Source organism: Alligator mississippiensis, chromosome 1, assembly GCF_030867095.1.
Source record: "Alligator mississippiensis isolate rAllMis1 chromosome 1, rAllMis1, whole genome shotgun sequence".
NCBI lineage: Eukaryota > Metazoa > Chordata > Crocodylia > Alligatoridae > Alligator > Alligator mississippiensis.
Genome location: NC_081824.1, coordinates 229,156,498 through 229,168,594, shown reverse-complemented (window position 1 = coordinate 229,168,594; position 12,097 = coordinate 229,156,498). Strand labels below are relative to the sequence as shown.

General features: G+C 41.6%; 1 protein-coding gene across 5 annotated transcripts in view; it reads right to left on the bottom strand.

Moving 5' to 3' along the window:
- Positions 1–12,097, bottom strand: part of RALGAPA2 (Ral GTPase activating protein catalytic subunit alpha 2) — a 374,428-nt gene that overhangs the window by 279,196 nt on the left and 83,135 nt on the right. For all 5 annotated transcript variants that reach the window (XR_009458933.1, XM_019491013.2, XM_059720247.1 and 2 more), the window contains exon 7: positions 9,198–9,313. Coding sequence is in view for 4 of the 5 variants with exons in the window: in XM_019491013.2 (XP_019346558.2) it covers positions 9,198–9,313 (116 nt within the window). In the remaining variant the exon portion in view is untranslated. The remainder of the gene's footprint in view (positions 1–9,197; positions 9,314–12,097) is intronic.

Below are 12,097 nucleotides of genomic sequence, written 5' to 3'. Positions count from 1 at the left end.
GTTTTCAGGTGCCACAATACCTTCCTCAGGGCTCTGGGAAAAGAGAAGATAAAGCAGTGCTAAATAGCAGATGGAACATGGGCTTTTGAGGTACTCAAATACTTGTCTAAGCCTCTCCCAACCATGCAGTTGGTCCAATAAAAGATACATATCCCCCCCAAAAAATCTTCTCTCTCACACTAAATAACGTGTTAATTTTTACACTGGGATGCATTTCCATTTCAAAGTAGGCATGACCCAACACAAAACTCCACAAGGGTCAATTCGCTTTAAATTACGTGTGCTATGTACTCTAATATTGAGGGCAAACAACCCTCAACATACATACAAGCTTGGTGGTGACAGCTTGACTTGTACCACGGGTGAAAGGGACCTAGGGGTAATGATTGACCATCACATGAATATGAGCCATCAGTGTGAGGCGGTGGTCAGCAGGACAAACAACACGCTGGCATGCATCAACCAATGCATCTTGTGTAAAACTAAGGAAGTGATAACTCCCACTGTACTCAGCACTGGTGAGACTGCAGTTGGAGTATTACATCCAGTTCTGGACACTGAACTTCAATAAGGATGTGGAAAAACTTGAGAGAATCCAGAAAAGAGCCACCCGTATGATCAGGGACTTGCAAGGCAAGCCATAAGAGGAAAGGCTGAGGGACCTGGGCCTCTTTAGCCTAATGAAGAGAAGGTTGAGAGTGAAATTGAAAGCAGTTTACAGCTATATCAGGAGTTCATCAGGAGCTTGGTGAACAACTATTCACTAGGGCACCCCCGGGGAAGACCAGGACCAATGGATACAAACTCCTGGAAGGCCCCTTCAGGCTTAATACCAGGAAAAGCTCCTTCATAGTCAGGGTGTCCAGACTGTGAAATAAACTCCCTCCAGAGGTGGTGCAGTCAACTACCCTGGGGGTTTTCAAGAGGAGACTGGACAGTCACCTCTCTGGGGTTACCCCAGAGAGGTGCCTCTCACGTTACCCCAGATGTCTTCCTGCCTAGTCTGGGGGAGCTGGATCCAATGATCTGCAAGGTCCCTTCGGGCCCCAAACAATCTATGAATCTATGAATGTTACTGCACAGAAAAAAGTACAAATAGTCTTGTGTGTAATAAAGGAAAGACTGACTTCTTACACTGTGTAGCATTACTTGTTTTTGTGTATAGATATATGTTAGGCTTCTGTAGAAAACTTGGTTATTAAAAGGTATATTTATTTTGATGTTGCTTTAAAAAAAGGGGTGGGAGAAAGCTGAGCTGAAAGAGGGTATCTTATAAGAATATTAGAAAACTATGCTGATTTGGGTTTACATGAAAAAGTACAATACAAGAGAAGAAAGGCCAGATAAGTTAGAACAGTGATTATCAAAGGGTGGGCTGCAGTGCACTAATGTTCTGCAAGTGCTGTGAAAAATGATACTTCATCAGTATCAGATCTGATCCATGGAGGCATATCATTCAGCTTACAGGGCTCCCCTTGGGTCCAAAAATTTGGCATTGGGGGAGCAGTGACAATAAACACTGACCCTGCCCAGCAGGATCAGGCCCCAGCTGAGCTAGCACCACACCCAAGAATGCGCCCACAGACCAGATCCAGCTCACAGACTGATGCAGCACCACTCATCCAGCCTTCAGGGCCAAAAGGTTAGGCACCACTGCACAAGTCTTACAGTTTCCTAACTTTTGATACCTGAGGCACCCTTTTTCAGCATTAAAATCAGTGGCACACTTAGACACCAGAAAAGCGTATGTGTGCACATGTGGGCATGTATATGTGTGCATGCACACCCTTGCATCTATTTATCTAGCTATGACAGATAAACACACACAAGTAATGCCATATCTAATGATCTGTCTATATATACAGACAGATAGGCACTCCCAAGTAATGTCATCCATCCATCCATCCTTCCATCCATCTTTTGATAGATAGATAGATAGATAGATAGATAGATAGATAGATAGATAGATAGATAGATAGATAGATAGATAGATAGATAGATAGATAGATATACTTGGGTGTGTTTATCTGTCTATATCTAGAGATAGATCATTAGATATGGCATTACTTGGGTGTGTTTATCTGTCATATATATGTGTGCGTGTATGCATGTGTGACAGATAAACACACCCAAGTAATGCCATATCTAATTACCTCACCAATGCCTCACCAATTACCTCACCAATATTTTCATATTAAAAATAGAGCAGCTATATAAGTTCTTTCTTTACCTTATTACAATTGATTTTTATTCAGCCATAACCTTATTACATTTTTCTACTTTCATCAATAGTGGATCTCTCAAATCTCCGAAGGTCTTACATGCTGTGACTAAATTAAATTGCTCCTTCTAGTTACTAATTTAAGCCTGTTGTGTGGTAATCAATTTAAACGTAGAATATTCTGAATGTTTCAAACTAACTATTGTCAGATATTAATAAGAGCTTGTGTACAGGTGCTTCTCTGTAATGGTAAATTGAGAGAGAGAGCGAGAGAGAGAACAGCCACACTGACCAAAAAGTGGAGTTTATACACATGTGAAATTACTCTTTGCCATCATGCTGCAAAAAATTCATCAAGATCATAAATTCATGGATTGAATCTGAAAATTTACACCTCAAAGCTTGCTCTTTTTTCTCTCTGGCCATCCCCAAATTCAACTGACAGTAAAATTCCAGTAAAACATGTAAAGCTTTTTATGCCATGACTTATTTCTTATTGTGCACCTTTCATCGGGGGTATCAGATGCCCTATAATCCCCATTTTTAGATTACATGCTTGGGATGCTGGGAATTTTTTTGGTCTCAGTTCAACAATGTACTTAAACCAAACAATTTACAAAGCACCAATTCCATGTTCAACATAAATGAAAACATGAAACAACCAAAAAATGAATCGTGATTTGGAGTTACATGCACAAAGTTCTTTCTCTCCAAAAATATTCTATAAAATGTTCATAACTCCTTTAGAGTCATAGATTCATAGATGTTAGGGTCGGAATGGACCTCAATAGATCATCGAGTCCGACCCCCTGCATAGGCAGGAAAGAGTGCTGGGTCTAGATGATCCCAGCTAGATGCTTATCTAACCTCCTCTTGAAGACCCCCAGGGTAGGGGAGAGCACCACCTCCCTTGGGAGCCCGTTCCAGACCTTGGCCACTCGAACTGTGAAGAAGTTCTTCCTAATGTCCACTCTAAATCTGCTCTCTGCTAGCTTGTGGCCATTATTTCTTGTAACCCCCGGGGGCGCCTTGGTGAATAAAAACTCGCCAATTCCCTTCTGTGCCCCCGTGATGAACGGGGGTTAGGTCCTGAAAGGTTAGGATTTTTATCTATCACTTTCCTCCTGAATACGTGGCTTCTCTTTAAGGCTAGGGACACACATTACACATAAACTGATTTAAGTGATCAGAAACTGGTTTAAACCTGTAAACAGAACAGATGTTCAATGGACATAAACCAGTTTGAGAATGGCTGAAACCAGTTTGAGACAAACCTGGCTGAATGCAGTATCAGACTTAATTGATTTGGCTCAAACTGGTTTATGCAATGTCTGCCCCAGACCCCTTGCTGGTTTAAGTTAAATCACAGTCCCCCAGCATCCCAGCATGCTCTCTAGGCTGGGCGGGGTTCTCTGCTCCACAGCAGGGCTAGCCATTCCCTTCTACTCCCTGGCTGGAGCTTGGCACAGACTTGCAGGCACAGAAGGGTCTGCTGGCTTCCCCATGCCACCCTCCCCTGCCGTTCCCCACTCACTGCTTAAGCAGAGATCTCTTCCTCCTCTCTGCCACAGCACAGACCATAGCCAGCATGTGGTATGCTAGCTAATGCCAAGAGGTGTCTGCATGTATGTCTGTCTCCAGTTTCACTGGGATAGGCAAACAGAACAGTGACTGCTTAGGGTTTTTGGAGCTAATCAACAGGTCAGCCAGTAAGCTGTTTAAAAAGTTTGAAGTAATGTGGAGAAAGGCTATTGTTTTGCTAATTAGGTAATAAAGCCTGCTATCAGCCCCCCAGCTGGCTTGCTCGCCTGTCAGTTTGCTGCAGACAGTATGACGAATCAGGGAGGCAGAGTAAAAAGCTCTGAATCATCAACACATGCATGCACTGCACGTGCTGCACTACAGCCCCCCCCCCCCCCCCCTTGCCTCAGTGCTAGCCTGGGGCTGGGGGCTGGCAACACTCCCGCCCCTTGAGCAGCCAACGGGGAAAAGCCTAAAACTGTGCAGGCAGACATCCCTAATGAGAGAGTCTGGCCACGTCCCTCTCAGCTCAGCTCCCTGCAGAAGGGAAGGGAGGGCTGCTCTCACACCCCCCAGCTTCTAGCCTGAGCCACTGCAGGCATGTGCCTGAACTTCCTCAGTCCAGAGAGAATGTCTGTGCAGTTTCAAACCAGTTCAGCCTAGTCAGGTTAGACTAACTTGCAAAGACTGAATCAATTCAAGCTCAGGTTTTTTGAAAGTCTGTCTCTAGCCGAGATGCCAGCTTTGAGCATTGATTGTTTACTCAAACTAGCCACTTTTTATTTTTCCTATTACCCCCAACAAAAAGAGTTTTGCCAGCCAAGCTGGATCTTTAACTCTAATGGTCCACACCATTTTCTTCAAATATAAACAATGATAAACCAAAACAAGAGTAAAAAGTACAGAGCACTTCATCTTATGATTTAGATTTGGCAGAACTAAGATAATTAAAAAAAAATGTAAAATATTTTTGCACTGACACCTGAAGAAAGTCTGAATTTATAAAAAGAGAAATTCTGTTCAGTAGGAGGGTGCCATTTTTTACATGCAAGGTGACAAAAATACTTCAAACTATTTATCAAGTTGCTGTCACAACTTTCCTAAAATGTAAAAAAATACCAATTCTACTGTTTTTTACTTTTGTCATCACCCCCTTATATTTTATTGGACCGACTAAGAAATCCTTTCCTCTTGCATAATTTGTGGACCATCACAGCTACAATATCATTCTTATACTACCTTTCTTTTTGTACTGTTAGAGTTCTTTACCATTTAAGGCATATACATTTCTTCCTTCTATCAGCATTGCTTTTGAGTATCTCCCTTTTGATTTGACTTACATTTTGTTTTTTCTCACTATTTGTATTTTTATTATCCTCATTATTCAATATCCCCCTCTTTCCTGATGGAAAAATATGCACAACATTGCTTCTGAGGCTTTGTAACAGGATGTAAAATAGTATTTAAATAAAAAAAAATAGAACTAAGACATTCTCAATTCCTACTTCTTCTCTATTCTATACCTAGATCCACTAGCTAATATTCTATATGAAACCCAAGCACATTATATAATCTTGATGAAACCAAGTAGTCCTTTCCTTTTGCTCTCCACATTTATTTTACGTATCAGGGATTTAAAATACCCAGCATATAGGCTGTATCCTACTTGGCTGACAGATAAAGGTGCCTATAGAGAACTGTTTTTGCATCTTCTGGGCCAGCCTGAAATAAGAAAATGTGCTCATCTCAGTCGGGTGCTGATTTAGAGATGTAATTAACAGTATATGCCAAATCTACACAGGTAGTTACTTCAACTGTGTGTATAACTATGTAGATACACCAGGTAACTGCATAAGCAAATGGACAAATAAACAGAAGACAAACATAGCAGAGGCTTTATAAGCCATTCATTGAATCTCTCATTGATGCATAACTAAAAGTTTAGATAATCCAAACAGGGCATTTTATACCCTTAATTTTAGTGAAAAGTGTCCCACACTATGGATTGCTTTAAAAAGAGTGTATACAGCCATCATTTTTTTTAAGGATAACGAAATGTTGTTCTCCCCATAAGATCATCTGGCTGCTCCTCACAGATCCCCATGTTATTTAAAAAATAAATCTTGCCAGATAAGGATACATTCAAATTCAAAAGGATAGGGATGGTCAAATAGTACTTTGAATGTTAAAAGGATTTTAATTAGATGCCAAGTGGTATATCCCTAGCAAGTATGCAAATAATACAAGATGGTTCATAAAAGTGAAAGGGGAGTGGTATTCCTAAAGCATCCCAGAGCATAATTCAGTTCTAAGTTAGACACAGAGGGTTCTTAAACAATGCATGGAAACAGATAAGCTCCTTAGAATCAGATCTACTAGAGTCAGCATGCTGAGCAAAGAGCCACCCAAGTTAGTCAACAGGAAATGCTGATGACAAGAAAATATCCCAAACACCACCCTTCTCCAGGGTTTGTGTGCATTTCTGCTCTGGATTCACAGCCCAAAACCTTCTACCAAAGTAAAATGCCTAAAGACCTTTGTGTTAAAAATGGTGCTTTGTTTTGAAACCTTGCTAAAAGAACTAGTGCTTTTCTATTCAACAGCATAATAAGAACACTCGCCCAGGAAGGAGTGAAACCCAGTTTCAACTCTTTCCTCTCTCTGAAGGAGTGATGCATTTTTTATGAAACTAATTGCACTCTTTTCAGGGGAGTGCCCTAAATAAGGGGCTACAATAACAATCACTCTTGTTCTCCCCTACTGTGGCCCAATGGATTTTAAATTCTTTTTTGCTTGACAGCAAAACTCATTCAGGCAAGGCCTCTACTCTAGATTTGATACAGAGGCAGTGGAGAGGACTGAAATTAAGTTTCCCACATACTGGAAGAGTACCCTAACCACTAGGCTATTTTATTGGGTGAGAATGCCACTTATTCCTTCAAAATCATGGCTAGAGAAAGAAAATAGACACTGCTGTTGCCACTGCTTTTTTTAGAGGGAGTGGAGGTGGGCAAAGCACTCTTGGTATGTGATAAGTACGCTCAGAATACCTACTGAACAGGATACTTCAATGGGCCCATGTAGGGAATGGGCCTACTTAGGGCTTGGGCCTGAAAGAGGTGCTGAACTGTCATATACCTGTCAAAAAGGAGATACTTACTTACAGGCACACACCAAAGCAAAACTTCATGGGCTAGATCCTATCCTACCTATGAGACACCCAAGTAGAGTTAGACACCTAACCACGATCTTATTCCACCCTGCTGAAGTCCCTGAAAAATTAACATGCCTATTTTTATAACATGCTGTCACCTCAGCCTCAAGATAAAAATCACAAATAGCAGCAAGTTCAAGGAAAACCTATGAACCCTTTTGCATTAACTGTTTTTCAGGGACTCAAGCAAGATGAACAGTATCACATTTGGGTATGTCAGTCTATCTGGGCACCTAGTAGGTGGAAAAGGTTCTAGGCTAATGTGCCTAAGGAACTTTACTGATGAAAATTTAGAGAATCTATTGAGAATCTATTTTCTCACATTCCAAAGTCCTTTTGTGAATCGTGGCCTTACAGGGATTAAACAAAAAGGCCACAAAATGCCTTTTTATGCATACATTTAGTTTTTTGAAGGATAATGGAAATCTCAAGTTTAGCAACCACTGTTATTTCTGTTTTTACTTTCCTGTGCCCTTGTCTTCTTCAAATGGAAAGTTTCTTATTTTCTCAAATCTTTATTATGCCAAACAGCCATTATTCATGAGACAATCTTCAGTCTTGAGGCTCTGGGCTACATGCCATCTTCCCCAAATTCCACTGTCCAATACTGCTGCTGTCACATCCATGCTACTTCCTTATCTTATTCCAAGTTCAGACATAGTAGCACAGGTAGGAAGGATACCACTACATGAGTTGATGGCTTGACACTGCCTTCTGGATTAGCAATATGTCCCTCATCCACAGAGCAAAAAAATCCTCCTATCTGTCACAATAACTCCTGAGGACACCATGTCATTAGGAAGAAGTCAAGCTATGATAACGAAATCTAAAATATAAGAAGTCCATATGTATACAAAACAGGTTCCAGTTTATAAAAGGTCCACTTAAAAAGGTCCATGTCAAGGTCAGCTTCACTCTCAAATACTGATATAGCAGCTATTTAAGAAAAGAAAAAAATTCTCAGGCATGGATGCTACTGACAGTTACCACATAGGCAAATCCAGGCCTACAACAAAGTATGTAGCTAAACTCCTTAAGGCATGCACAGTGAAGAGAGCTCACTCCTGCAAGTCCCTCACCACAATACTGGATGCCAGTGAGCTCACAGAGCTCACCAGCTGGTCAGCACAGGATCTAGCCAGAGTGCCTACTTTCATCCAGCTCAGGAGCTCAGGGGGTGAGTGCTACCACTTGTGTCCATTCTTTTGCCCTGCAGCTAAATTCAGCCAGGTGAGCAGAGGGGAGGGTAGATGAATGGGGCAGAGAGTTGAACAGCAGAAGCACTTTCTCCCAATCTCTGGAGCTACATAAAAGTAGGGGGTCCAGCCAGGGCATGGATCAATCAGCTGGTGAGCTCAGAGCTCCCAGCAGGAGCTGCCCTTACTCACCGGTGAGCTCAGAGAGCTCACTGAGCCTCCAGCACACAGCCAAAAGGGGGTTGTGACCACGCTGCTGCACTCCTTGCAGATCTGCCTTTGCTATGCCATCTATATTTTGTTAAAACAGAAGTGTATGGAATGAAAATGTGGCAAACAAACTCAATGATGTGGCTTATTTTCAATGCATTTCATATACAACATGACTTAATTCTGATTTAAAAATACAGGATGACTTTCTTTACCCAAAAGATACATGTAAAATACATTATCTGCAGAATTCTAAAATGTGAAGAAGGCAGAGTAGAGGTCTGACCTCAGACTAACACAGCTAACTACCTCTTTCTAAGATGTGAAGAGTAATAGACATTTGAAGAGCTCTATTTAAAGCATTTGACTGAAATGTATGGACCACCTTCTGTTACCATCCTAACAACACTGATAATTGAATGAGGAATTATTTTATTATTGCCTCAAGACATGTTGGGTGCATCTACCACAATAAGTCAAAATTAAATCAAGCTTTGACATCAGCTCCTGATGTCAGTTGTTAAAGCCTAGTGAGGAGAGATCTGTGAAAGCTGTTTACTTTGTGAGAGCTATAATATATTGAGGCAATGCAGAATTATATTTTGTTTCTATTATATCACCCCTTATGAGTTTTTCAGGCTTGTAACATAAAATAAAAACAGCTTCAATGCAAATGCAAAAGCCAAAATGTTTGATGTGTTTTAAAAAAATGAATAAAGAATGATAACAGACTCCCCTTTTCTGAAGGATACAGTATATGTAGATACAAGGGAAACAAATTCCTACAAGTAATTCCTACAGAGATATAGAGTTGAGAACATGATTCCTTTCGTACCTGGATTACCATATACTTTAACAACAGCTGAAGAAAATAGCAGGTCTGATCCTCAGCAATCTTTTCACCAGAGACAGCTGGCAAAAGTGGGGTTATTTCTTCAGGACAAATCTTTGCTAAAATACAAAGAAAAAAAGATAAATTGCACATAAAAACTTAAAAATAATGGAATAAATATAACACAGCGTCTGATTGGCACTTGGCTTTATACAGTAACTGGCCAGATCTTTTTGCTTTACTCCCCCTGCACAGGTTTCTGAAAAGCTTTTGCCTCCTTAAAAGCTACATACATATACAAATGATATCTAAGCACACAACCATGTGCATAAAAAAACTAACTGTAAACAGTTCATGTGAGATAACAACAGGTACTGTGATAATATAAGCCATCAGACAGCAATCCATCTACTCAACCTTTCATATAGACTAAATAAATGATATATCTTTGGAGGTGGAGCACTGGAGGAATGTTCTTATATTTTTAATATCACATCCTCAACAGCACTGCTGAATGGAACCATGAAATGTTAGTCTTCACCTTTGCTCAATTTTGCATTTTATGAAACTGAATTAAGGAGCCTTAACCTATACCTCCCAGTTCGGTTCTCTAAAGGAAGCTTCCATTTAAAAGTGGATCAGTGTCCTCTTCAAAGCTCCCAAAACTAGTTTTTCTTTGAACTTCTGCCTCCTGCAGCAGTATTTTAGTAGTACATTACATGGGGTTACAGTGAAAATGATGAGAATGGCAACTTGTTCAAGATATGGGCCAAGGCATACCACCTAAGCCTGGTTTATGACTCAAGGCTACCTAGGTCTTTGACTAGCTCCTGATGGAAATGAAACTATAATTCAGACCTCGCCTTTGTTGACAGCAATATAGAAGTTATGTGCAAAAAAGATGTACTGGAACCCATTTCACACACAGCACAGACCAACTGAATTGCTATCAATGTCACAACAGCCATAACTCTGAACATGGTATCAATGTGTAGATGCTTCAGTTTTAAGAAAGCAGACTGGAGAGGCTTTTCTGAAGAACTTGACAAAATGGCCCACATCAAACCAGTCTTGGTTAACTATCACCTCTTTGTGAATGCACTGTGTAAAACCTCCAATGGGTATATACACCTTGAGGATGCAAAACTGAGTATATAATAGGGATGTGAAAGGATAAATGACTAATCATTGAACCCAGGGGGCTTCAACCTTTTTCAACAGATGTACCCCTTCTCTCTCAAAGTTTCAGCTCATGCACCCCTTTATATTTTTTTCTTGTTTTTAAGGAGGGGAGGGGAGAGGGCAGATTGAGGCCCCCATGATAAGGGAGGGAGTGGGGCTGGGGCAGGTGCTGCACAAACCCCCACCGGGAAGAGCCCAGAACAGCCCTGACCCCAGGCCACAGTGGCAGCCTACCCGGCCCCACACACAGATCTGGGGTCATATGCCCCCCCATGCCTCTCCAGGTGTGTGCAGCGACTCAGTCTCATGCCCTGCCTTGGCTGGGCAGCCCCTGCCCCTGCCGCTTTCCCCACCACAGGGCCCTCCCTCACAGCACACTTACCAGCCAGACCCGGCTGTTCTCTCCTGGCTGCCTGCATGCTGTGCTGCATCTGCACGTGGCATTTATCAGCCATATTAGTTCTGCATACCCCTTATGACCTTTTTAAATACCCCTAGGGATATGCATACCCCTGGTTGACAACCACTGATTTAACCAATAAGACCAGTGATAACTGTTTAGCTTACCAGTTATCATTTAGTGCAGGGCGGGATACAGTATGGCAGGGAATGGGGGAAAAGGGAAGGGAAACCACACAGTGCCCCAGCAGGAACCAGAAGATGGCAGGGCAGGCAAGAGGGAGGAAGGGAAGACAAGAGGAAGAGGGGAGGGGCAATGAGGACCGGTAGCCTGAGGCTAAAGAGGAAAACAGCAGGTGGCCTAATGACTCCTCAATTAAGCAGTTAGCTGCTCATTCACAGGTGCTCCCTCACTCCCAGGTTGGTGAGGAGGGGGTTTCCCATGGGCTGTATTGTCTGGCTGGGCTTGTCATCACCTCCTCCCCACCCATCCTGCCAAAGGGCTCTGGGAGGGGCTCCCAGCACCAGCTATGTCCAAGCTACTATGTTACTGGTTAACTGTTTAACCGATATAATTAGAAGAGATTAAATGGATAATTTTTTTAATGATATTTACATCCATAGTATATATCAGGGTTTACTTCCATGCTAGCCACCAAATACAAATGTTTCAAAATATATCCTTTTCTCAGAAGACAGTACTGTGGCAGGGGAAGTCCAAACTAACAAGTTCTAAGAAGAAAGGAGAGAGAAATGGAAAAAATTGATCAAAGGAATAGATATGAGCCACACTAGCAGGAAAGTGTGGTTAACTATTCACAAGCTAAGTAATGACCCAAAGTCAACCAGGTGGCTCATCAGCTTCTAGTCAACGATAAAGTTTCAAACAAACAGGCTAAAATACGGATTCAATTGCAAACTGATCTGAAGGAAAATCAATTTAGCATGCCATACACAATGGACGAATTTGATGCCAAAATAAGACACTTGAAGAATGGCAAAGCAGCTGGATTCTATGACATACGCGTGGAGCAGATCAAGCACTTTGGTCCCACAACCAAGTTACAGGTATTACACCTTTTAACAATTGTTCATCAACCCTTAGAATACCTAAACTATGGGGACAAGGCCGTATAATAGTTCTATTAAAGGCAAGGAAGGATGCCTCCGGCTGAGAGAACTTGAGGCCAGTGTTACCTGTGTGCTATCTTTATCAGCTTTATGAATGCCTTATTCCCAATCACCTTTCACCTCATATTGCATGACATCTAACACCAGAACAAACCAGATTTAGATCAGGCAAGTCCTGTACTGACCAAATT